A 23,914-nucleotide genomic window follows, 5' to 3' on the forward strand; every position below is an offset into this window, starting at 1 on the left:
TTAACTTTTTGCTAAACAGAGAACTAGAACAGTGAACTTAAAAACATGTTTTCCTTTCAAGTTTCATCGGGTTCATTTAATTCTGTTACACTATTGAAATTAACTTGCTGATACTTGAAATGTTCTTGGGGTAGACAATCCATTAGAACTTTTTAAAAATTATGTTTTATTACATTTTTTATTTCATTCACACGTTTTGTTTTATTGCAGTAAAAGCTGCAGTGGAAGTTGTCTGGTTACATTTCCAGGTGATGAGGAATCGGCCCAATAAAGGTTTTGCATAAATAAATGGTACAGGTCTGGGAGTAGTGTCCCCATCAGGTGGTGATGTTCATCTCCACATCCACCACACTATGGAACTGGACTGGGTTCTAGATGGTGGCAGGCAACAGGTCCATCTACCTGCTGCAGCCAGGTGGTAAGTGGGCGACCTCTTGGCTTTTATCCGTTGCTGGGGTCCTCAGCACTGAGGCATCTACATGCTGGATCATGCACAAAGAAATCTACTACAGTGCCAAAATGTTTGCTCACAATAAAAATACTGTACCTCATCCAAGACTTCCATAGTGACCAATCGTAATTCCAATGATACCGAAGGATCCTCTGAGCAGACCTAGTAGCAAAGACAATACAGTTGTCCCTGGTTAGTGTCCAGATCTCACAGCCATTCAGTAAGATGGGAAGCACCTGTTAAGACTTGGACCGTCGTTTCCTGCAAAGATATTGGCATCAGCCCTTACTCAGCGATATGTGGTGGAACCTGAACCTCCATTGTCAGATTCTCACCAAAACGTACCACCAGCCAAGCAAATTCACCATGTGGCAAAGCTGCTGTGCTAAAAACATGGAAGGCTGGCGGACATCCTGCTACTCCAAGCACAAGAGAAGAGAAGAGATGGTGGTAGTGATGATCAGTGCTGGAGTAGATGAGCACTGATCAGTGCACAGGCAGTAAGAAGGCCATCTTCATCATCTGTGCAATGATATGTACATCCACAAACATCACCACGAACCTCTGCCTCTGCAAGTCTGGCAAATCCAAATGGATCTGGGAAAGTAGCTTGAGTTGCTTGACATGCTCAGTGTGTCTCACCTCAAGAGGTACATTACCATGTTCTTTGGATTTCTCCCTTTATGTTTGGGGTCACCACAGCAGATCCAATATGGATCCTCATGTTGATCTGCACAACTTTTTTGTAATGTGGACTTGACCCAACTCCACATTACATAGAGAATAAGCATGGATGGTCTTGAGCTGGGAACCTTCTGATTTGGAAGCAAGCACATTAGCTACTATGTCCTACCATGCTGCCAGGAGAGTGATCATGCTGGAGCTCATATAATTCCCAGTCTCCTGAAAAGCATGCTTGGAGGAGACTGTTGGGAGGAAGCTTGCCAAGTACAAGGGACTTCCAGTGCAGACAGTGAGGTTGGAAGTCGAGTTGATACCTTGTCGAGGGCTTTTTAGAATGACCTCTGGTGAGGACTTTAAGTACTTTGAACATCGAATGACAAAAGTTTAGCTGTCTACGACACCACTGGTGTGGCATGAAGTGCTTTGAGGTGGCCCATGGAGGTGAAGGACCTGTCTTGACCCATCTGGACACAACCTTTTAAAGCCCCATAGGGGTTACTTGGGGGGAGTGTTGATAGGAAGCAGATAGGAAGTTGAAAGACCCAAAGCCCCAAATAATTCCTGGGACATCACTGATGATACATCCAGAGGCATCATGAGGTATTTACAGAAATTTGTCAACAGATATAGCAAGAATAAATCATTATCGGGCTTATGCTCAACTCCGGTTTACATTGTGTGACGTGGATGAGAATCTGTGAATCCCCGTGGACAGATGGTAGTCCATTACAGTTGAACAAGAAATATCTGTACTGCGACAGTACAGATATTTCTTGTTCAACGTCATCAACACATATCTTCAAGCACACAAAAGTGGATTCAAACCCTGGCCTACAAGTCGGCAGTTCGGTTCCTATGCCACAGAACCATCTATGTTCATTGTCCACTGATGCTCACTGTAATCAGAGACTCAGTTATGACACTACAACCATGTGGTGCTTTTTCCTGGAGATGATCAAGTGCACAGGTATCTACCTCCACAACTGGACAAGGTCAGGTGGACACGTGTCTGAAATCGATGTGGACTTTCAGGAAGTGGGGATGGACCTGCCTGGATAGTTGGCGAATGTTGCCCACATTTGTGCAGTGTGGTGCCCCCAGACATGACGCGACCCTGACTGGTGGAATTCCAGTCAAGGAACGTCTCAGCAACTTGATTTTATTTGCCAGAATGATGTGGACCCGATGGCGCCCAGGAAAGGTGATGTGTTTTTAACTGCAACGTTCAGTTATTACAAAATGACATCACTTGATATCATCACAGGACGGTAATGATCCAAACCCAGCCTGGATCATGTCCTTCCATTAACGGAAAATACATTTCTAATGTAGCAAAGAACAGAATTTAAACTTTTAAAATAATGTCTTTTCACACTTTGATCTAAATTCAAATTGCTCTGAAGCTTTGCTCTGGTCTCATCTGGCTTCTTTTAAAATTCTAAAGGTAAAGCTTTGTATGAGCTGCATTATATCTAAAGAATGATAACATGAATGTAAATACCACTCTGATGAAAAACGCCAAATGTAACCTGACTGGTGTTGGTGCAGGCATGAATGAGTGAATGAAATAAAGCATGAATGAGCAAATTCATGGGAACAGGTGCTCAGTTCCTCTGGATCCTCTGGAAGCAAAAAGAAACGACATGTTTTGTCAAACGATCTCGAGGTTTTATTGGTGCATGTTTTCTGATGGAAGAGTGAATCTGATGATTTAAGTGAGGATGAATTACATCATTCCAGGTGACATGATGAATCGCATATTCCAAAAGAAAAATTGATTTAATAATCAGTTTTATAGCATTTCACTCATAAATGGTGTAAAGAATCCAATAAAAAACTGATGTACAGATTAAACAGTAAATCAAAATCAAATCAAATCAATTTCATTTATATAGCGCCAAATCACAACAAACAGTTGCCCCAAGGCGCTTCATATTGCAGAAAAACCCCAACTGTCAAAGCGACCCCCTGTGAGCAAGCACTTGGCGACAGTGGGAAGGAAAAACTCCCTTTTAACAGGAAGAAACCTCCAGCAGAACCAGGCTCAGGGAGGGGCAGTCTTCTGCTGGGACTGGTTGGGGCTGAGGGAGAGAACCAGGAAAAAGACATGCTGTGGAGGGGAGCAGAGATCGATCACTAATGATTAAATGCAGAGTGGTGCATACAGAGCAAAAAGAGAAAGAAACAGTGCATCATGGGAACCCCCCAGCAATCTAAGTCTATAGCAGCATAACTAAGGGATGGTTCAGGGTCACCTGATCCAGCCCTAACTATAAGCTTTAGCAAAAAGGAAAGTTTTAAGCCTAATCTTAAAAGTAGAGAGGGTGTCTGTCTCCCTGATCTGAATTGGGAGCTGGTTCCACAGGAGAGGAGCCTGAAAGCTGAAGGCTCTGCCTCCCATTCTACTCTTACAAACCCTAGGAACTACAAGTAAGCCTGCAGTCTGAGAGCGAAGCGTTCTATTGGGGTGATATGGTACTACGAGGTCCCTAAGATAAGATGGGACCTGATTATTCAAAACCTTATAAGTAAGAAGAAGAATTTTAAATTCTATTCTAGAATTAACAGGAAGCCGATGAAGAGAGGCCAATATGGGTGAGATATGCTCTCTCCTTCTAGTCCCCGTCAGTACTCTAGCTGCAGCATTTTGAATTAACTGAAGGCTTTTCAGGGAACTTTTAGGACAACCTGATAATAATGAATTACAATACAGTACAAATACATTAAATATAAATAAAAGTATACAAGCCATTATTTTATTTAGCACCATCTGTGAGTTGCCTATAGTCTCTTTGACAGGCACTGAAAATCTAATGGAAAAATTCCACACAGTTCCAGAGATATGCACAAAATTTACCCCCAAAATAGCACTTTTTTAAATCAATTTTGTGTGATATGATATTTAGCATTATCATTTAAAGTTGAATGTTAAAGAAATAACCGTGTATTTTGTCTGTTCGTTTGTGCTTCATATTAACACACAGTAATACATTTTTGTAAAGGTAAAACTGTCGCAAGTGTAACGCTGAGAATAAGTCCTTGATTTATTTGTGTCAAAACCTTAGCTATATCTCCTACTCTTTCAATAATACCAGGAACTAATGGACAGAATTTCTTTGTTTCTGGCTTCTGCAGACTAAAGATGATACCTCCAACTGTTGTCGCAAGTGTTACGCTCTAGCTCATTATAGTATATATGCACTGATAATTTCTAGCCGAGACCAAGAGAAATATTGAAACTCTGATATATAGCCATACCCAAAATTATAACATTTCACAAAAAAGACCACTTTTATATTTTGATGGTGTGTGTGTATATATATATATATATATATATATATATATATATATAATGTTGGTACAATTTATTGTACCAACATTAATAACCCCTTGAAGAAATTCTATTGTACCTGCATTAATGGTAAGTGTCCACCAGGTGGAGATATTCCATATCTTTTTGTTGAAGTAGCTGCTGTACTTAATGGATCCTTTGTCACTTTTTGGTGATATAAACGTGCAGCGATTTCTCCAATTATTTTTTTTTTTTTGTGGTAGTCTCTCTTTTATGAGAGAACTTGGTTGTATTTAATTGGGTCTTTAAAATAATATTTACAATTAACTTTTTGTTGTCATGCACCTATAAAGAATTCAGTCTTTGTCTTTGGAATAGTTTCATCAAGATGCAAATGAGTTGTGATGTGCTAAAATCAGACAACATAGCTAACATTTGTTCATAGTTGCTGCTAGGCAGTTCACATATTTTAGATATGGCACACAAATAAAACAGTAAAATCATTAAAACATGATATTCAAACATTTTTGAACACACAGAAAAGGGTAATGGTACGACGACAATGGGCTATTTACTCGTATTACATCCACCAAGGTGTACTTTAAACAAGCGTTTAGCTTGACAAAGGTTGACGACTTCAAGGTCCAAACAGAAAACAAAACATAAAATGAAAGCAAAATGGCATTTTCAACATGTTATTCTGTAAATAAACTACTGTGTTTTTTAGCACAACCCAAAACACCCGAAGCATCACAGCGTCCTCAAGAACCGCCAGAAAGGGTTCAAGCAATTCCTCCTCTTTTTGTTCATCCTCATGTACGATATCTCAAAAATTTGTCACAGAATTAACAACATGCAGCTACGGTCCAACATGTCACTGACCTTCATTTAATTTTTTTTACAACCCCATTTCCACTGAAGTTGGGATGTTGTGTAAAATGTAAGTAACAATCTGGATGGTCTTTTTCCTCTTTTGTCCAGAGGACACAACGTCCATGATTTCCAAAAACAATATGAAATGTGGACTCATCAGACCACAGCACACTTTTCCACTTTACATCTGTCCATTTCAAATGAGCTCGGGCCCAGAGAAGGCGGCGGCGTTTCTGGATGTTGTTGATGTATGGCTTTCGCTTTAGCATGGTCGAGTTTTAACTTGCACTTGTAAATGTAGCGATGAACTGTGTTAACTGGCAATTGTTTTCTGAAGTGTTCCTGAGCGCATGCGGTAAGATCCTTTATGCAGTGATGTTGGTTTTTAATGCAGTGCCGCCTGAGGGATCGAAGGTCATGGGCATTCAGTGTTGGTTTTCAGCCTTGCCGCTTAAGTGTAGAAAGTTCTCCAGATTCTCTGAATCTTCTGATTATATTATGGACTGTAGATGATGGAATCCCTAAATTCCTTGCAATTGAACATTGAGAAACATTGTTCTTAAACTGTTGGACTGTTTTTTTTTTTTTCAAGCAGTTGTTCACAAAGTGGTGATCCTCACCCCATCTTTGCTTGTGAATGGCTGAGCCTTTTGGGGATGCTCCTTTTATACCCAATCATGACACTCACCAGTTTCCAAACAGGTGTTCTTTGAGCATTCATCAACTTTCCCAGTCTTTTGTTGCCCTGTCCCAACTTTTTTGAAATGTGTTGCAGGCATCCATTTCAAAATGAGCAAATATTTGCACAAAAACAATAAATTTTATCAGTTTGAACATTAAATATCTTGTCTTTGTGGTGTATTCAATTGAATATAGGTTGAAGAGGATTTGCAAATCATTGTATTCTGTTTTTATTTACATTTTACACAACGTCCCAACTTCATTGCAATTGGGGTTGTAGTATTATTATTATTATTATTATTTATCTATTATCTATTTTACATAATTATTGTATGGCCTTGCCTTACAATATAAAGCGCCTTGGGGCAACTGTTTGTTGTGATTTGGCGCTATATAAAAAAATTGATTGATTGATTGATTGATTGATTTAGCCATAATTGAATTTGAGTGTCCAAACATGGCAGTGTCAGCTGTTGTTGTTCATTCGGCTGCTCCCGGTTGTTGTTCGGGTTGCCACAGCGGAAACAGCCCAATCCGCATTGGGAATTGGCACAAGTTTTACGCCGGATGCCCTTCCTGACGCAACTCCAGTTTTACCCGGAGAAACACTCACAGCTGCTGGTGTTCCGAAGAGGTCTCCCATCCAAGTACTAACCAGATCCTGCTCTGCTTAGCTTCTGAGATCTGACATGATCAGGCTGACACAGAGCAGACCGGCTGCCAGTATCAGCTGATTTATCCAAAATAAAATGATCAGGATCGAAACCACAGTGATCAGGATCAAAGAGCAGTGATCAGGAACAAATATAATAATAGATCAACAATCAGGAATAAAAGTCAACAGTCGGGAATAAAAGTCAGGATCAAAGATGAGTAATCAGGAGCAAATATGTCAGTAATCAGAAAAAGGTTTGCAGTCTGAAATAAAGGTCAGGATAAAATAGAACTAATAAAAAAAGAAAATACCAAAATCATCAGTCAGCAATTAGGAATCAAGTTCAGGATCATAGGCAAGTGATCAGGAACACATATAATGAAGGGTCAGCAATCAGAAACAAAGGTCACTGATTAGGGATCAAAGTCAGAATCATAGCTGAGTGATCAGAATTAATGATCAGGATCAAAGATTAGCAATCAGGTCAAATCTCAGTAAGCAGGATCAAAGTCAGCAATTATGATTTAATGCTAAGTGATCAGGATCAAATACAACAGATTAGCTATCAGAAACAAAGGTCAGGATCAAACGTCAGTGACCAGGAACAAATATAATAATAGGTCATCAATCAAAAACAAAGGTCAGTGATCAGGAATAAAGGCCTGGATCAGAGATGAGTAATGAGGAACAAATTATCAAAATTATAGGTCAGGCTCATACACAAGTGATCAGGAAAAAAAAACATGCTTATTTACAGTCTGTTCCTTTCTCTGCCCCTGGCCAAGGCTGACGTACTGTGGCCTCTCTGTAAAGTAGCTGTTGATCCAGGAGCTAAATACCTGCTCCACACCCAACTTCTCAAGCTTATCCCTCAGAACAGAGGGATGGATGGTGTTAAATGTGCTTGAGAAGTTGAAGAACATAAGCCGCACATCCCACCCCAAACCGTCAAGAAAGGAGAGTGCCCTGTGCAGCATGAACAGTATGGCATCCTCCACACCCATGTGAGCTCAATAGGCAAACTGTAAAGGGTCTTGTGCAGGCTGTAGTTGTGGCCCAAGAAGCTGAAGGAGGAGCCTCTCAAGGGTCTTCATAACTACAGACGTCAGGGCCACTGGTTTGTAGTTTTTGACCCCTGACGGCCTCCCGACCTTGGGCACTGGCACAACGCACGAGGTCTTCCACTGCCTCGACACCTGCCCCGTCTGCAGGCTGCGGTTGAAGAGCACCTGCAGAGGCACTGCCAGCTCTACAGCACAGTCCTTCAGGACCCTCTGTGCTATGCCATCAGGCCCAGCTGATTTACCAGGAGGCACCTTTCGGAGCTCCGCCCTCACCTCATCCACAGTGAAGTAATCCCCGTACGGTCCCCCCACAAAGCTGCTGGGTGGAGCAGAGCAGGTGACAAGCAGCAGAGGTGGAGATGCTGCTGGGTGGAGTAGAGGAGGAGGCGACAGCAGCAGAGTCAAACCTGCAGTAAAAGTGATTGAACTCCTCGGTCATAGTGGTGTCCCCGTGTGGCCCACTCTCCTTCGCTTTGTAGCCAGTAATGGCTCTCATACCAGTCCACACTTCCCTCATGTTGTTATTTTTCAGTTTGCTCTCTAACCTCCTTTTATAATCCCTTTCAGCTTGCTTCATGCTCTTCTCCAGGTCATGTTGTACAGCCCTGATATGGTCCCCATCCCTTGTTTTTAAAAGCCTCCTTTTTCAGATTTAGTTGGTGTTTAATGCTGCTTGTTATCCAGGACTTGTTTGGGAAACACCGCACTGTTTGGACAGGGGCCACAACATCCGTGCAGAATTTTATATAGTCAGTGACACAGTCCACCTTTCCCTCCAAGTTGTCATCAGTAGCCTGTGTGACTAGAAGTGCGTTCAATCAATCAATCAATCAATTTTTTTTATATAGCGCCAAATCACAACAAACAGTTGCCCCAAGGCGCTTTATATTGTAAGGCAAGGCCATACAATAATTATGTAAAACCCCAACGGTCAAAACGACCCCCTGTGAGCAAGCACTTGGCTACAGTGGGAAGGAAAAACTCCCTTTTAACAGGAAGAAACCTCCAGCAGAACCAGGCTCAGGGAGGGGCAGTCTTCTGCTGGGACTGGTTGGGGCTGAGGGAGAGAACCAGGAAAAAGACATGCTGTGGAGGGGAGCAGAGATCGATCACTAATGATTAAATGCAGAGTGGTGCATACAGAGCAAAAAGAAAAAGAAACAGTGCATCATGGGAACCCCCCAGCAGTCTACGTCTATAGCAGCATAACTAAGGGATGGTTCAGGGTCACCTGATCCAGCCCTAACTATAAGCTTTAGCAAAAAGGAAAGTTTTAAGCCTAATCTTAAAAGTAGAGAGGGTGTCTGTCTCCCTGATCTGAATTGGGAGCTGGTTCCACAGGAGAGGAGCCTGAAAGCTGAAGGCTCTGCCTCCCATTCTACTCTTACAAACCCTAGGAACTACAAGTAAGCCTGCAGTCTGAGAGCGAAGCGCTCTATTGGGGTAATATGGTACTACGAGGTCCCTAAGATAAGATGGGACCTGATTATTCAAAACCTTATAAGTAAGAAGAAGAATTTTAAATTCTATTCTAGAATTAACAGGAAGCCAATGAAGAGAGGCCAATATGGGTGAGATATGCTCTCTCCTTCTAGTCCCCGTCAGTACTCTAGCTGCAGCATTTTGAATTAACTGAAGGCTTTTTAGGGAACTTTTAGGACAACCTGATAATAATGAATTACAATAGTCCAGCCTAGAGGAAATAAATGCATGAATTAGTTTTTCAGCATCACTCTGAGACAAGACCTTTCTGATTTTAGAGATATTGCGTAAATGCAAAAAAGCAGTCCTACATATTTGTTTAATATGCACTTTGAATGACATATCCTGATCAAAAATGACTCCAAGATTTCTCACAGTATTACTAGAGGTCAGGGTAATGCCATCCAGAGTAAGGATCTGGTTAGACACCATGTTTCTAAGATTTGTGGGGCCAAGTACAATAACTTCAGTTTTATCTGAGTTTAAAAGCAGGAAATTAGAGGTCATCCATGTCTTTATGTCTGTAAGACAATCCTGCAGTTTAGCTAATTGGTGTGTGTCCTCTGGCTTCATGGATAGATAAAGCTGGGTATCATCTGCGTAACAATGAAAATTTAAGCAATACCGTCTAATAATACTGCCTAAGGGAAGCATGTATAAAGTGAATAAAATTGGTCCTAGCACAGAACCTTGTGGAACTCCATAATTAACTTTAGTCTGTGAAGAAGATTCCCCATTTACATGAACAAATTGTAATCTATTAGACAAATATGATTCAAACCACCGCAGCGCAGTGCCTTTAATACCTATGGCATGCTCTAATCTCTGTAATAAAATTTATGGTCAACAGTATCAAAAGCAGCACTGAGATCTAACAGAACAAGCACAGAGATGAGTCCACTGTCCGAGGCCATAAGAAGATCATTTGTAACCTTCACTAATGCTGTTTCTGTACTATGATGAATTCTAAAACCTGACTGAAACTCTTCAAATAGACCATTCCTCTGCAGATGATCAGTTAGCTGTTTTACAACTACCCTTTCAAGAATTTTTGAGAGAAAAGGAAGGTTGGAGATTGGCCTATAATTAGCTAAGATAGCTGGGTCAAGTGATGGCTTTTTAAGTAATGGTTTAATTACTGCCACCTTAAAAGCCTGTGGTACATAGCCAACTAACAAAGATAGATTGATCATATTTAAGATCGAAGCATTAAATAATGGTAGGGCTTCCTTGAGCAGCCTGGTAGGAATGGGGTCTAATAAACATGTTGATGGTTTGGATGAAGTAACTAATGAGAATAACTCAGACAGAACAATCGGAGAGAAAGAGTCTAACCAAATACCGGCATCACTGAAAGCAGCCAAAGATAACGATACGTCTTTGGGATGGTTATGAGTAATTTTTTCTCTAATAGTTAAAATTTTGTTAGCAAAGAAAGTCATGAAGTCATTACTAGTTAAAGTTAATGGAATACTCAGCTCAATAGAGCTCTGACTCTTTGTCAGCCTGGCTACAGTGCTGAAAAGAAACCTGGGGTTGTTCTTATTTTCTTCAATTAGTGATGAGTAGAAAGATGTCCTAGCTTTACGAAGGGCTTTTTTATAGAGCAACAGACTCTTTTTCCAGGCTAAGTGAAGATCTTCTAAATTAGTGAGACGCCATTTCCTCTCCAACTTACGGGTTATCTGCTTTAAGCTACGAGTTTGTGAGTTATACCACGGAGTCAGACACTTCTGATTTAAAGCTCTCTTTTTCAGAGGAGCTACAGCATCCAAAGTTGTCTTCAATGAGGATGTAAAACTATTGACGAGATACTCTATCTCCCTTACAGAGTTTAGGTAGCTACTCTGCACTGTGTTGGTATATGGCATTAGAGAACATAAAGAAGGAATCATATCCTTAAACCTAGTTACAGCGCTTTCTGAAAGACTTCTAGTGTAATGAAACTTATTCCCCACTGCTGGGTAGTCCATCAGAGTAAATGTAAATGTTATTAAGAAATGATCAGACAGAAGGGAGTTATCAGGGAATACTGTTAAGTCTTCTATTTCCATACCATAAGTCAGAACAAGATCTAAGATATGATTAAAGTGGTGGGTGGACTCATTTACTTTTTGAGCAAAGCCAATAGAGTCTAATAATAGATTAAATGCAGTGTTGAGGCTGTCATTCTCAGCATCTGTGTGGATGTTAAAATCGCCCACTATAATTATCTTATCTGAGCTAAGCACTAAGTCAGACAAAAGGTCTGAAAATTCACAGAGAAACTCACAGTAACGACCAGGTGGACGATAGATAATAACAAATAAAACTGGTTTTTGGGACTTCCAATTTGGATGGACAAGACTAAGAGACAAGCTTTCAAATGAATTAAAGCTCTGTCTGGGTTTTGGATTAATTAATAAGCTGGAATGGAAGATTGCTGCTAATCCTCCACCCCGGCCCGTGCTACGAGCATTCTGACAGTTAGTGTGACTCGGGGGTGTTGACTCATTTAAACTAACATATTCATCCTGCTGTAACCAGGTTTCTGTTAGGCAGAATAAATCAATATGTTGATCAATTATTATATCATTTACCAACAGGGACTTAGAAGAGAGAGACCTAATGTTTAATAGACCACATTTAACTGTTTTAGTCTGTGGTGCAGTTGAAGGTGCTATATTATTTTTTCTTTTTGAATTTTTATGCTTAAATAGATTTTTGCTGGTTATTGGTAGTCTGGGAGCAGGCACCGTCTCTACGGGGATGGGGTAATGAGGGGATGGCAGGGGGAGAGAAGCTGCAGAGAGGTGTGTAAGACTACAACTCTGCTTCCTGGTCCCAACCCTGGATAGTCACGGTTTGGAGGATTTAAGAAAATTGGCCAGATTTCTAGAAATGAGAGCTGCTCCATCCAAAGTGGGATGGCTGCCGTCTCTCCTAACAAGACCAGGTTTTCCCCAGAAGCTTTGCCAATTATCTATGAAGCCCACCTCATTTTTTGGACACCACTCAGACAGCCAGCAATTCAAGGAGAACATGCGGCTAAACATGTCACTCCCGGTCTGATTGGGGAGGGGCCCAGAGAAAACTACAGAGTCCGACATTGTTTTTGCAAAGTTACACACCGATTCAATGTTAATTTTAGTGACCTCCGATTGGCGTAACCGGGTGTCATTACTGCCGACGTGAATTACAATCTTACCAAATTTACGCTTAGCCTTAGCCAGCAGTTTCAAATTTCCTTCAATGTCGCCTGCTCTGGCCCCCGGAAGACAATTGACTATGGTTGCTGGTGTCGCTAACTTCACATTTCTCAAAACAGAGTCGCCAATAACCAGAGTTTGATCCTCGGCGGGTGTATCGTCGAGTGGGGAAAAACGGTTAAAGATGTGAACGGGTTGGCGGTGTACACGGGGCTTCTGTTTAGGGCTACGCTTCCTCCTCACAGTCACCCAGTCGGCCTGCTTTCCCGGCTGCTCGGGATCTGCCAGGGGGGAACTAACGGCGGCTAAGCTACCTTGGTCCGCACCGACTACAGGGGCCTTGCTAGCTGTAGAATTTTCCACGGTGCGGAGCCGAGTCTCCAATTCGCCCAGCCTGGCCTCCAAAGCTACGAATAAGCTACACTTATTACAAGTACCATTACTGCTAAAGGAGGCCGAGGAATAACTAAACATTTCACACCCAGAGCAGAAAAGTGCGGGAGAGACAGGAGAAGCCGCCATGCTAAATCGGCTAAGAGCTAGTAGCTACGCTAAGCTAGCGGATTCCTAAAAACACGCAAAGCGAATAATGTGTAAATAATTTAGAGGTGATTCAGCAGAAGGAGTGCTTTAGTTAAGGCACGTAAAGATTACACTGGGAAACAAATCGTAATCTAGATAACTAGATCAGTCTAACTGCGCAGATCAAACAGCTAACAGATACAGAAAAACACCGCTGTGCTCCGGAACAAGAAGTGATACAATACCGCAGTTCCATTCAGTAGACTGGAAACAGTCCCTCAGAGCTTCGCTAGTCTCTAGTTCCTCTCTTCATTTGTTCATTTGTCCAGTGTTATAGCTCAAACTTCAGAAGACATCTTGGACACGGAATTAAAATCACAAGAGGAAAAAAACTGAAAAGGGGTTTTGTTTTTTGTTTTGTTTTTTGAGGTGAAGATGAAACCTTCTAGAAACTTAAAGCTGTGTTTTTGTCCAGGTCGGATAACCACGTGGTTAACGGCTTCCTGTAGACATCGTTAAACCATTTTCATGTTTGATTGCTGTGTCTTGATGTGCACTTTGTGTATGTATGTGTGTTTCAGGGTGTGCTGACCTTCATCTGCTGGACATGCTGAGCCCCATGGAGAGGAAGCGACAGGGCTACATCCACGAGCTCATCGTCACCGAGGAGAACTACGTCAACGACCTGCAACTTGTCACTGAGGTGAAGACGCGACTCAAAGCCACGGGAAACCACAATGTTTGAGGGAGAACATAAATCACTTAACCTGGGATTTTGGTTTCAGATCTTCCACAAACCTCTGCTGGACTGTGAGCTGCTGACGGAGAAGGAAGTGGCCATGATCTTTGTCAACTGGAAGGAGCTCATCATGTGCAACATCAAGCTGCTCAAGTAAAAAAGGATTTGTAGTCATAAAACCAAAAACAAACCTACCCTTCAAATAAATTACACAACATATTTCGCTTTGATTTGGCAAACTACAATCAAAACTTGTGAGAGCCTAAAATTGAAGGACAAAAGGCCAACGTTCAGAAAAAGTGAAGGATATCATCACCCACGGCGCATCCGGAAAGTATTCACAACGTTTCAGTTTTCCACATTTTGTTATGTTACAGACTTTAGTCCAAAATGGAGTCAATCATTTTTTTCCCCTTGCAACACCCCATAATGACAACATGAAAAAGTTTGTTTTTTTTTTTGTTTTGTTTTTTGCAAATTTATTAAAAATAAAAACTAAGAAATCACCTGTACATAAGTATTCACACCCTTTGTTTAATACTTTGTTGATCCACCTTTGGCAGCAATTACAGCATCAAGTCTTCTTGAATATGATGCCACAAGCTTGATGCATCTATCTTTGGGCAGTTTGGTCCATTCCTCTTTGCATCACCTCTCAAGCTCCATCAGGTTGGATGGGGAGCGTCGATGCACAGACATTTTCAGATCTCTCCACAGATGTTAATCAGATCAATCAGTTTCAGGTCTGGGCTCTGACTGGACCACTCGAGGACATTCACAGAGTTGTCCTGAAGCCATTGCTTTGATATCTTGACTGTGTGCTTAGGGTCATTGTCCTGCTGAAACATGGACCGTCCCCCCAGTCTGAGGTCAAGAGCGCTCTGGAGCAGGTTTTCATCCAGGATGTCTCTGTACATTGCTGCATTCATCTTTTCGTCCATCCTGACTAGTCTCCCAGTTCCTGCTGCTGAAAAACATCCCCACAGCATGATGCTGCCACCACCATGCTTCACTGTAGGGATGCTGCCTGGTTTCCTCCAAACACGATGCCTGACATTCACACCAAAGAGCTCAATCTTTGTGTCATCAGACCAGAGAATTTTGTTTCTCATGGTCTGAGAGTCCTTCAGGTGCCTTTTGTCAAACTCCAGGTGGGCTGCTTGTGCCTTTTACTAAGGAGTGGCTTCCTTCTGGCCACTCAACCATACAGGCCTGATTGGTGGATTGCTGCAGAGATGGTTGTACTTCTGGAAGGTTCTCCTCTCTCCACAGCTCTGGCAGAGTGACCATCGGGTTCTTGGCCACCTCACTCACTAAGGCCCTTTGCCCCTGATTGCTCAGTTTAGACAGACAGACAGCTCTAGGAAGCGTCCCGGTGGATTTGAACTTCTTCCATTTATGGATGATGGAGACCACTGTGCTCACTGGGACCTTCAAAGCAGCAAATTGAGCTCAAGATGCACCTGAGCTCAATTTTGAGCTACATGGCAAAGGCTGTGAATACTTACGTACATGTGGTTCCTTAGTGGGGTTTTTTTTATTATTATTATTTTTAATAAATTTGAAAAAAAGAGCTTTTTTCACATTGTCATTATGGGGTGCTGTGTGTAGAATTAAAAAAAATTCATTCATTTTGGAATAAGGCTGTAACATAACAAAATGCGAAAATAGTGAAGAGTTGTGAATACGCTCCAGATGCACTATAAAAGAGCGCAGCTTCTGTCCCAACTGACTTTTTCTTTCTGCACCATTTGATAATTTCCTGAAAAGCCATTCATAGAATTTTTCTGAATTTTGATGCAAACAGTCATGGTATGGTCATGGTAAAAAGCCCCCGCCCCCCATTTCAGCTGTTCAGTTAGTTGCAGAAAAGCTGCCCAATACCTTTTTCTTTAATTTTTCATAAATAATATTTTAGAGGCAGGAAAGAAAAATGTCATTGTCCTTGAATTGTTCTAAGGTCCCCCTCAGCTCCCACCTCCCCCAGCAAAAGGCGTTTTGCATAATTCTCAAGAACTCCTCAGTAACTTCTTCTATAATTTTGAATATAGATTTCTTGAATCAACCTACACAAAAATTTCATTGATCTTTAAATCATTCTAAAGACCCCCAGAAGGTTTTTTTTTTTTTTAAACTGCTGTCTGTTGATTTTCTCAAAGACTATTCAATAATATTTTTATGAAATTTGGTGTAGACATTGCCTGGGTGACTATCTACTCGTGGCAAACTGGACTTTCTGATTGAGTTCTGGTGCGTTCTTCCCCACCCCCAAGAAGGATGAACAATTTCAGACAAATGCATACAAATGACTTCCTGTTTAATGCCATTTTCCCCATATAAGGTCAAAATTACTCTTTTTGTCCAAAGGATTTCAGGGGTTTTGTTATGTTTTTGTTAGTTGTGTAGTTTTTCTGTTCTTCTTCCTTAAGTTGTTCCAGTTTTTCAAATGATCATTTATGTTTTCTGTCAGATGAGTAATTATGATTTTTTTTTTTAAAAACATTTGCTGTAATTAGTTTTATTTGTTGTGTGTGTGAATTAACATCTGTCATCTTGTAATTTTACTTTAAAATGCATTTTACTGTAAATGCTGTCACCCTCACACTAAAATGTCATCTTACTCCCCCCCCAAAAAAAACAAAAAAAACAAAAACGAAAGAACCTGTAGAGACGGCACTGGTTTTGTGCAAAAGTTTAGCCACGACGCTCAGGCTAACAGTAGCTAATGTTAGCAGTTCCAAGACGAACTAACAGGAATAAGCTGATATAAAAGATAAGACTTTAAAATATTAAGAATTGTACAGCACTTTCAAAAATATCAACAAAAGTTCATTAAAATACAATAGCACACCTAATGTATAAAAAATAAATGATAAAATAGGAAAAACCTTTAAAAAAAACAACAACAAAGATTGCATATTTAACCAGGAAAGTCGTTTAGCAGCACTGAATATCTGAAATAAATTGTCACCGATTTTACAGTAACACGACCGGCCAATTTTAAGGTAGTTTTTCTTTGAATTTTTTGAAACAGCCCATTTTAAAAGTGTTTTTCTTTCATTTTTTCTTTTAAGGAAATTTTTAAAAAGAGAAAATAGAGAATAAAATGACATTAAAAATGAAATTCAATCCAAAAAATAATTAAATAAATAAATTCTGATTAGGTGATAAAATTCTGTATCTACTCTTTCTTTTGTCTCGGTTCCTGTGCAGGGCTCTGCGCGTGAGGAAGAAAATGTCAGGTGACCGCATGCCGGTGAAAATGATTGGTGACATCTTGACCAATCAGCTGCCTCACATGCAGCCTTACATCAGGTGGTGTCAGCACGCTGTGTGTGCTTTAGTGTTCATGAATCAGCATCTGTTTTTAAGAAGACCACTTTAATGCAGAAGTCATAACAAGAATTCTGTGTCCAGATTCTGCTCGTGTCAGTTGAACGGGGCCACGCTGATTCAGCAGAAAACAGATGACAACCCAGAAATCAAAGATTTTCTCAAGGTAAATCGGCGTGTTTGTGGGTGTTGGGCACAAAGCTGGCAATTTTGTGTCACCCATTACAATAACGTGTGTTGTAGGCCTTTTAAAAGCAGATCTAAAAAGTCTGACGCAGTGACTTGAGTGCAGCACTCAGACTCGCCTCACACAAGCAGGTTCACCACACACACACACACACAGCAATACATAGTAGTACTACATAATAGGAACACAAACCTGAGTTGAACACAAAAATAATACAAAATAATGGTAATAAATAGAAACAACTTTTTTTTTTCTTCCTAACTGCAGCTGGGGTTGTGTGGAGATCTGGTGGGTGGAGAAGGGAGAATTCAGTTTTCACAGTCAGTCCAGACATTAAACATTGAAACAAAAAATATATCTCCTGAAAATACATCACTATGAAGCACAACAACATATGCTTCGAGATAAAAATAGGATACAGACCTCCAACCTTATAACAGATAAAGAAAAATCACTCAGACTGAGTCTCAGTATGCAGATAGACCAAGAAATGGACAAACAGTTCGGATTGTACGATACAAAATTTCATGCAGTGATCCATCTAGTACATGGATGAAGTCCATCTCAAAGTCCAACTGATGCTCTTCACACAGCGGAGTCACGTGTTGTAGGATGCCATATTCTCAGAGGTGTTAAGTCAACTGTTGCAACTGCTAGCATCGTTTGTATATTGTTTTCTGCCAGGGTTCTTACTCACCCTGTCTATGCATAAACCTCCCCATACCTTTCACTTATACATCCGTTGAATACGATAGTGCTGTGCGCTTTGCTGTCCAGTTTGACAGGTGATGCTCTATTTGGTTAATTTCTTAATATGTCTACAAAACAACCTGGCAAAGTCCAACCCCCTTTGCCGCCAGTTCACATGCCCTGTAAGCTCCTGGCAAGAAGACGTGGGCATGCACCATATGGATTTATGTGCTAGGTTTTAGAATGTGCGCCACAGGTTGTTGAGGTTGTCTACTGATTGGTGGCGTTGTGTTAAAACATTGTGAAGATGGAAGCTCTCTCTCTGTGTCTCTGTCAGAGGTTGGCGATGGATCCCAGATGTAAAGGAATGCCGCTGTCCAGCTTTCTGCTCAAACCAATGCAGAGAGTCACACGCTACCCGCTCATTATTAAGAACGTATGTGTAACACACACACACAGACACTGGAAGCAAAGGTCACCTTAAAATTTGACCAATCTGTGTGTTTTTCAAGTTGAAACTTCAGTTGACAGCCGTCAGGAAAAACTCTCAGGAGTTTTGACCACAGTGAAGCCAGTGGACCACATCCCACTGTTAATTTGTAAACAAGATAACTTCAGTTGTACTTCTTGGGGTCACGTATGCACAGTGACCCCAAGAAGCCTCTTGGTTTTGGGATCAAAAGGTGAAAGGTCAAGGTCACTAGAGGGTACTTTGTACAAACCTTGTGAGCACAAGAACTTTTTTTTTAACTGCCCGATTGTCACGAAACTTGTGTGTATGTGTTTTATATATTGACCCCAAGAAGCCAGTTGTCTTTGGGGTCAAAAAGGTCAAAGGCCAAGGTGACTAGATCATACTTTGTAAAAATTATTTGGACACAATAACTTCTTTGCGAACTGCCTGGTTGTCACCAAACTTAGTATGTGTGTTGGGCATGGTGACCCAAAGAAGCATATTTTTGGGTCAAAAGGTCACCTTTACTGAACTGCACTTTGTGAAAGCCTTCTGCAGAACTTACCGTACCATGCACCTGTCTCTTATTATTGTCTGCCCAAGGCACCGTGGGTTAGTGCAGACTCTGCATATATATATATATATACTGTGAACATACTAACAAATAAAACCAGAAGCACAACACGTACAGTGACAGAAATGAGCCACAGATGGTTGAAAAGGCAACAGGGTGCAGGTTCGAGTCCCAGTGAAACAGACTGCAGGTTAATCTGTGTGTGTGTGTTAATAACAGATGGACCGCTGAGGCAGGAGAATCTTTCCAACTTACCGACGAAAACATCAGACAGTGCAGCTTTAAATCATCATAGATTTGAAGAAAACAGCAAATTTTGAAATTTTTTTTCCTCCCATTCTCTCCGTAGATCTTAGAAAATACTCCAGAGACGCATCCGGACCACAGTCACCTGAAGGCAGCTCTGGAGAAAGCAGAGGAACTGTGCTCACAGGTAAACAAACAAACACATACACTTTTTAAACCAAAACTGGACAATAATGCAAGACTCCTGCTTGATCCCAGATGACCTTATTGAGGTCAGGAGGGTCACCCAATGCAGGATTAGACCCCAATTGTAAGATATTCTCTCCGCAGAACCACTTCGATGTCGGACTTAGTCCTCCGCGTGGCGGCTGACAGGATTCCCGTTTCACATTTACATTCTGCGTGTTTTTAGGTGAACGAGGGCGTCCGGGAGAAGGAGAACTCAGATCGTCTGGAGTGGATTCAAGCTCACGTCCAGTGTGAGGGCCTGTCTGAAGTAAGACCAACACATAGGATTTTGGACTTGTCCTGATGAAGGTGTTCAGGATCAGGCTGGAGGATAAATGGTTTATGATTAAACACTAACCACATTCATAGCGACTCTTTTGTTTCCACTTCGTCATGTCGTCACCAACAGCTTATTGTGCACAACTCGAACTTTAAGCAGACTCTCTCGCCCTCTGGTGGCCTCCTAAAAACCTCACTGTTGATTTTGCGCACGGTAAATTTTGCAGTGTTGAAGTAACACTGAAGGCAGTGCACATGCCCATTTAACAGTGTTAAATGAACTCTCTTGGTGTTAGATCAACTCTGTCCTGATGCAAATTTACATTGTCCCTGATGATCAGCTTGATTTGTCACTCTAATAGAGTTGATGTAACACTCTTTGGAATGGGACCAAATACACTTGCTGCACTGCAAAATGTACTCTGTGGAAATTTTTAAAGGATGAGTTCTCTTTTTTGAACCCGAGTTGCACTAAAACATTTGAGATTGAACCTTTCTGATTGTTTATGATTGCTGAAACCTTTTTGCTTTTTTACTTACACACACACACACACACATTCACCACTGGCTCACATGCTTTGTAATCATCAACATGTTAGTGATACAACAAATCCTGAGGACAAACTGTTGCGCAGCACTCAGACGCACCTTACATAAGCAGGTACACAGCAAGTGTCACATGTTAGGAACAAGAAACTGATTTGAAGACAAAAATAATGGCGTCATTACTCACATATTTCCCAATTCTTCTTCGCTGGGAGCTGATGAATGAAAGGTTTGTCCACTAGGGGGCAGATTAGCTCTGAGTCATGGAGAAGCTCCTCTTCCAGTGGCTTTGCTGCCCCTGTAGGTGTCACATGTGACATCATACATGTTGTCACATTGTTTTATAAAACCACAGAGGTTTGATGAGTAAAAACTGTTTCGCTTCTTTTTAAGAAATCTTTAAAGAAGCTTCATTTCTCTTTCTTGCAGCAACTGGTGTTTAACTCTGTCACCAACTGTCTGGGTCCCAGAAAGTTCCTGCACAGCGGGAAGCTGTTTAAAGCCAAAAGTAGCAAAGAACTTTACGGCTTCCTCTTCAACGACTTTCTGCTGCTAACGCAGGTGAGTCGCCAGAGCCGCAGCGGGACACACGCACAAAACTGATACCTCCTCCTGTTCCTTTTCACTGATCTACTTTTTTTTTAATCCTCCTCCAGGTGACCAAACCTCTGGGCTCATCTGGCTCAGACAAAGTCTTCTCATCCAAAACGCACCTACAGTACCGCATGTACAAGACAGTAAGACACCCAGTGTTCACTCACGCACGTGCGACATAACGCTGTTCTAACAGCGGATCCGTGCATGTCAAACATTTCAGGAGTTAGTGTGTTTTCGTATTTTCGTAAAAAATATTTATCAAACAAGTGGTTACTTATTGTTCATAGGACAAGCAGGTTTTCAGTGCCACTTAAGGATATGAAATCACATATACAGTCCAGCCTCAGTGAACCATTAACAACACAAAATGTATGGTGGCCACCCAGGCTGGTAGCTGTAGCCAGGTAGCTGTCAATGAAAACATACACAGGGGCCAAATAAAAAAAAAAAAAACAAATGCTCCAGTCATGTTGAAAATATACCACATTATATGAAAATTCAGTAAGGTATATGTCTGATCATAAAAATTCCAAAAAGGTATAGTTTGGACTATCTATGACTGAATGTTCTGGAGTTATGGGGTAAAAACAGCTATAATGGTGGCAAAGGTCAATTTCAGTTTGTACAGGGTTTAAAAATTAAAGTTCCTCCAATTTTGGTAAAAAGTGATACAAGTTATTGGTTGAGTTAATAGGTTTTGAAAAAGGAATAGTTTGCACCATCTGTCATGCTTAGTTACCAAATTACAGGGTAACTTACGTCACATGATGTACGTCAAATTCATTAAGGTATATCTTATATATTATATTCCAATTCTAAGGTGGAACTATGCTAGTATACTAAGGTATATCTAAATATCTAAAAAGGAAGATTAAAATAGAAGAGTAGAAAAGAGTAGAATAGAGTCACTTAGGTGCCTGATCTTGAGAACCAGGGATGGTAGGTTGAAAAGCTTTTTTAACCCATGGGAACTCTCCCTACTCACCCAAGCGGCTCAAGAAAAAAGTATATATAATAATAAATAATAAGACATAAGAAAGATAAGACATCATATATATAACTATATTTAAATATTAAGTGTAATAAACAACATATACGATAAATATGGTACTATATAATATACAGGAGTAGGTATTGAAACCTAAATATTAATACAGAAGATTTGGTCATTGTCATGGTATTTTATTATAGAAACAGAAGCTATGATGTAATGTGTATTGTTATCTATGTAAAGTAACTCTGCGAGCATACTATATATAGGAAAATAAAAAGCATAATCTATATGCTATCGAATCCAATGGACGTCAGCCATGTTTGACCTTTACTTTGGAGACCAAACATTCAACACGGTCAAAACTATCCCATTTATTAATCCTATTATCTCAACCAGTAGGTTGCATCACTTTTCACGAAAACTGGAACAACTTTAGTTTTTGACCTTTGTACAAACTGAAACTGACCTTTGTCACCATTTTTGCAGTTTTTACCCCATATCTCCAGAACATACAGTCATAGATAGTCTAAACTATACCTTTTTGGAATCTTTACAATCAGACAAATAAAGTGGTGTACCACATTACTTGCTTAGAAAATTTAATTCATCTTATTTTGTTGTTCTTGCAGATGAGGTGATATTTTTTTTTAAATTTTATTTATTTGCACAGTAAAATTTTAGGTTTATCAACAAGAAATGTTGACATTCTGTCTTTCTATCTGGTTTTGCCCCCAAATTTGAAGGTTTGTATTTTAGACCAGTTACCAAATTTCTGCCAAATTTGGTAAAAATTGTTCCAGTAGTTTTTAATTAATCCAGTTGACAAAGAGGCACTCTTTGTTGACACACAACACGGAGCCGCATTCATTTATAAAGGAATAAAAACACTAAAACTACATTTATTTTGGGCTCAGAAACCTGTGTGTCATTTCCAGATGAGTAATTCTGCTTCCTGTGTGTGTGTGCAGCCAATTTTTCTCAATGAGGTTTTAGTGAAGCTGCCGACAGACCCGTCAGGAGACGAACCTTTGTTCCATATCTCGCACATCGACCGTGTGTATACGCTCAGAGCCGAGAGCATCAATGAAAGGTAAAACAACGCGCGCTCAGACTGACATTTAAAATCTATATATTTATTTTTTACCAGCGTACATCTGAATTTTGGAGTTTTAAGTTGTCATTTCTCACCTTGATCGAGGGCAGAAAACAAAAGTGTTAAAATATAAAACTGAGGGAGTCTGATCTTTCTCAACTTTTATTTGAAAAAATGATTTTATTTTATTGTTTTTGTTTTTTTAACAATTTCTGTCACATCTTACCTTCAGCTTGACCTCAGAGAAAGTATATTCGTTATACTGTTAAAGTCATAGAGAATGTTTGTTTTGGTGCCAAATAATAAAAAAGACCAAAAAAACGTTTGTCGTATTCCCACATTCAGTGGGAAGGTCAAAGGTCAGATGTGTAATTTTTGCAGCAGGGACTGTTTGGTTATTGGATTATAATAGCTGGATGATATTTTAAAGATATCTGAGGCAAATAAGACAGAAAAAAAGCTTCAGAATAATGAAAGAATTAAAAATCTTTGATTTCCATTCAGGTTTAAAAGATGCAAAAAAAAAAAAAAGAAAAGAAACAAAACTCAAAACCAGCAGGAAAATGTGTTTAAATATCTATAGTTTGGTTAAGGTTGATGTAATCTGGTTTAACAATGATTCTACATTGATAATAAACTGGTTTAAAGTAGTAAAACTGATGTTTTTGGGGGTGATTTGTTTCTTGTTTTGTTTTTGTGAGTGCAGGACAGCGTGGGTTCAGAAAATTAAAGCGGCGTCAGAACTCTTCATCGAAACAGAGAAGAAGAAGAGAGAGAAAGCTTATCTCGGTATCTGCTGCTTTCTTCAGGAGAATATTTAAAGTCAGCACTCGTGTTTTTGATCTAATTGTACGTCATTCTTTGTCACTGTCTCAGTGCGTTCTCAGCGGGCGACGGGAATCGGGAGACTGATGGTCAACATTGTGGAGGGAATCGAACTCAAACCCTGTCGCTCTCACGGTGCGTTCACTGACACTGGAATTTTTCTTTGCCATAACCTGTGACTTTGACTGTTATTTATTTAACTGTAATTTTCTTGACCAAAAAAAAATCTGTTTTTGT

General features: G+C 40.4%; 1 protein-coding gene and 1 long non-coding RNA gene across 4 annotated transcripts in view; both read left to right on the forward strand.

Moving 5' to 3' along the window:
* itsn1 (intersectin 1 (SH3 domain protein)) overlaps nt 1-23,914 on the forward strand; it is a 108,133-nt gene that overhangs the window by 65,226 nt on the left and 18,993 nt on the right. For all 3 annotated transcript variants that reach the window (XM_034185693.1, XM_034185690.1, XM_034185691.1), the window contains 12 exons: nt 13,474-13,595; nt 13,678-13,784; nt 16,845-16,946; nt 17,049-17,130; nt 18,179-18,277; nt 19,219-19,302; nt 19,528-19,611; nt 20,598-20,729; nt 20,825-20,905; nt 22,728-22,849; nt 23,559-23,641; nt 23,729-23,812. In XM_034185693.1, the coding sequence (XP_034041584.1) occupies nt 13,474-13,595; nt 13,678-13,784; nt 16,845-16,946; nt 17,049-17,130; nt 18,179-18,277; nt 19,219-19,302; nt 19,528-19,611; nt 20,598-20,729; nt 20,825-20,905; nt 22,728-22,849; nt 23,559-23,641; nt 23,729-23,812 (1,182 nt within the window). The remainder of the gene's footprint in view (nt 1-13,473; nt 13,596-13,677; nt 13,785-16,844; nt 16,947-17,048; nt 17,131-18,178; nt 18,278-19,218; nt 19,303-19,527; nt 19,612-20,597; nt 20,730-20,824; nt 20,906-22,727; nt 22,850-23,558; nt 23,642-23,728; nt 23,813-23,914) is intronic.
* Nucleotides 7,523-13,308, forward strand: LOC117523989. The gene is made up of 3 exons (XR_004564666.1): nt 7,523-8,508; nt 8,832-8,833; nt 13,143-13,308. It is a non-coding gene; the product is annotated as an uncharacterized LOC117523989 (long non-coding RNA).

The sequence above is a fragment of the Thalassophryne amazonica genome, chromosome 13, assembly GCF_902500255.1.
Source record: "Thalassophryne amazonica chromosome 13, fThaAma1.1, whole genome shotgun sequence".
In the NCBI taxonomy this organism is placed as follows: Eukaryota; Metazoa; Chordata; class Actinopteri; order Batrachoidiformes; family Batrachoididae; genus Thalassophryne; species Thalassophryne amazonica.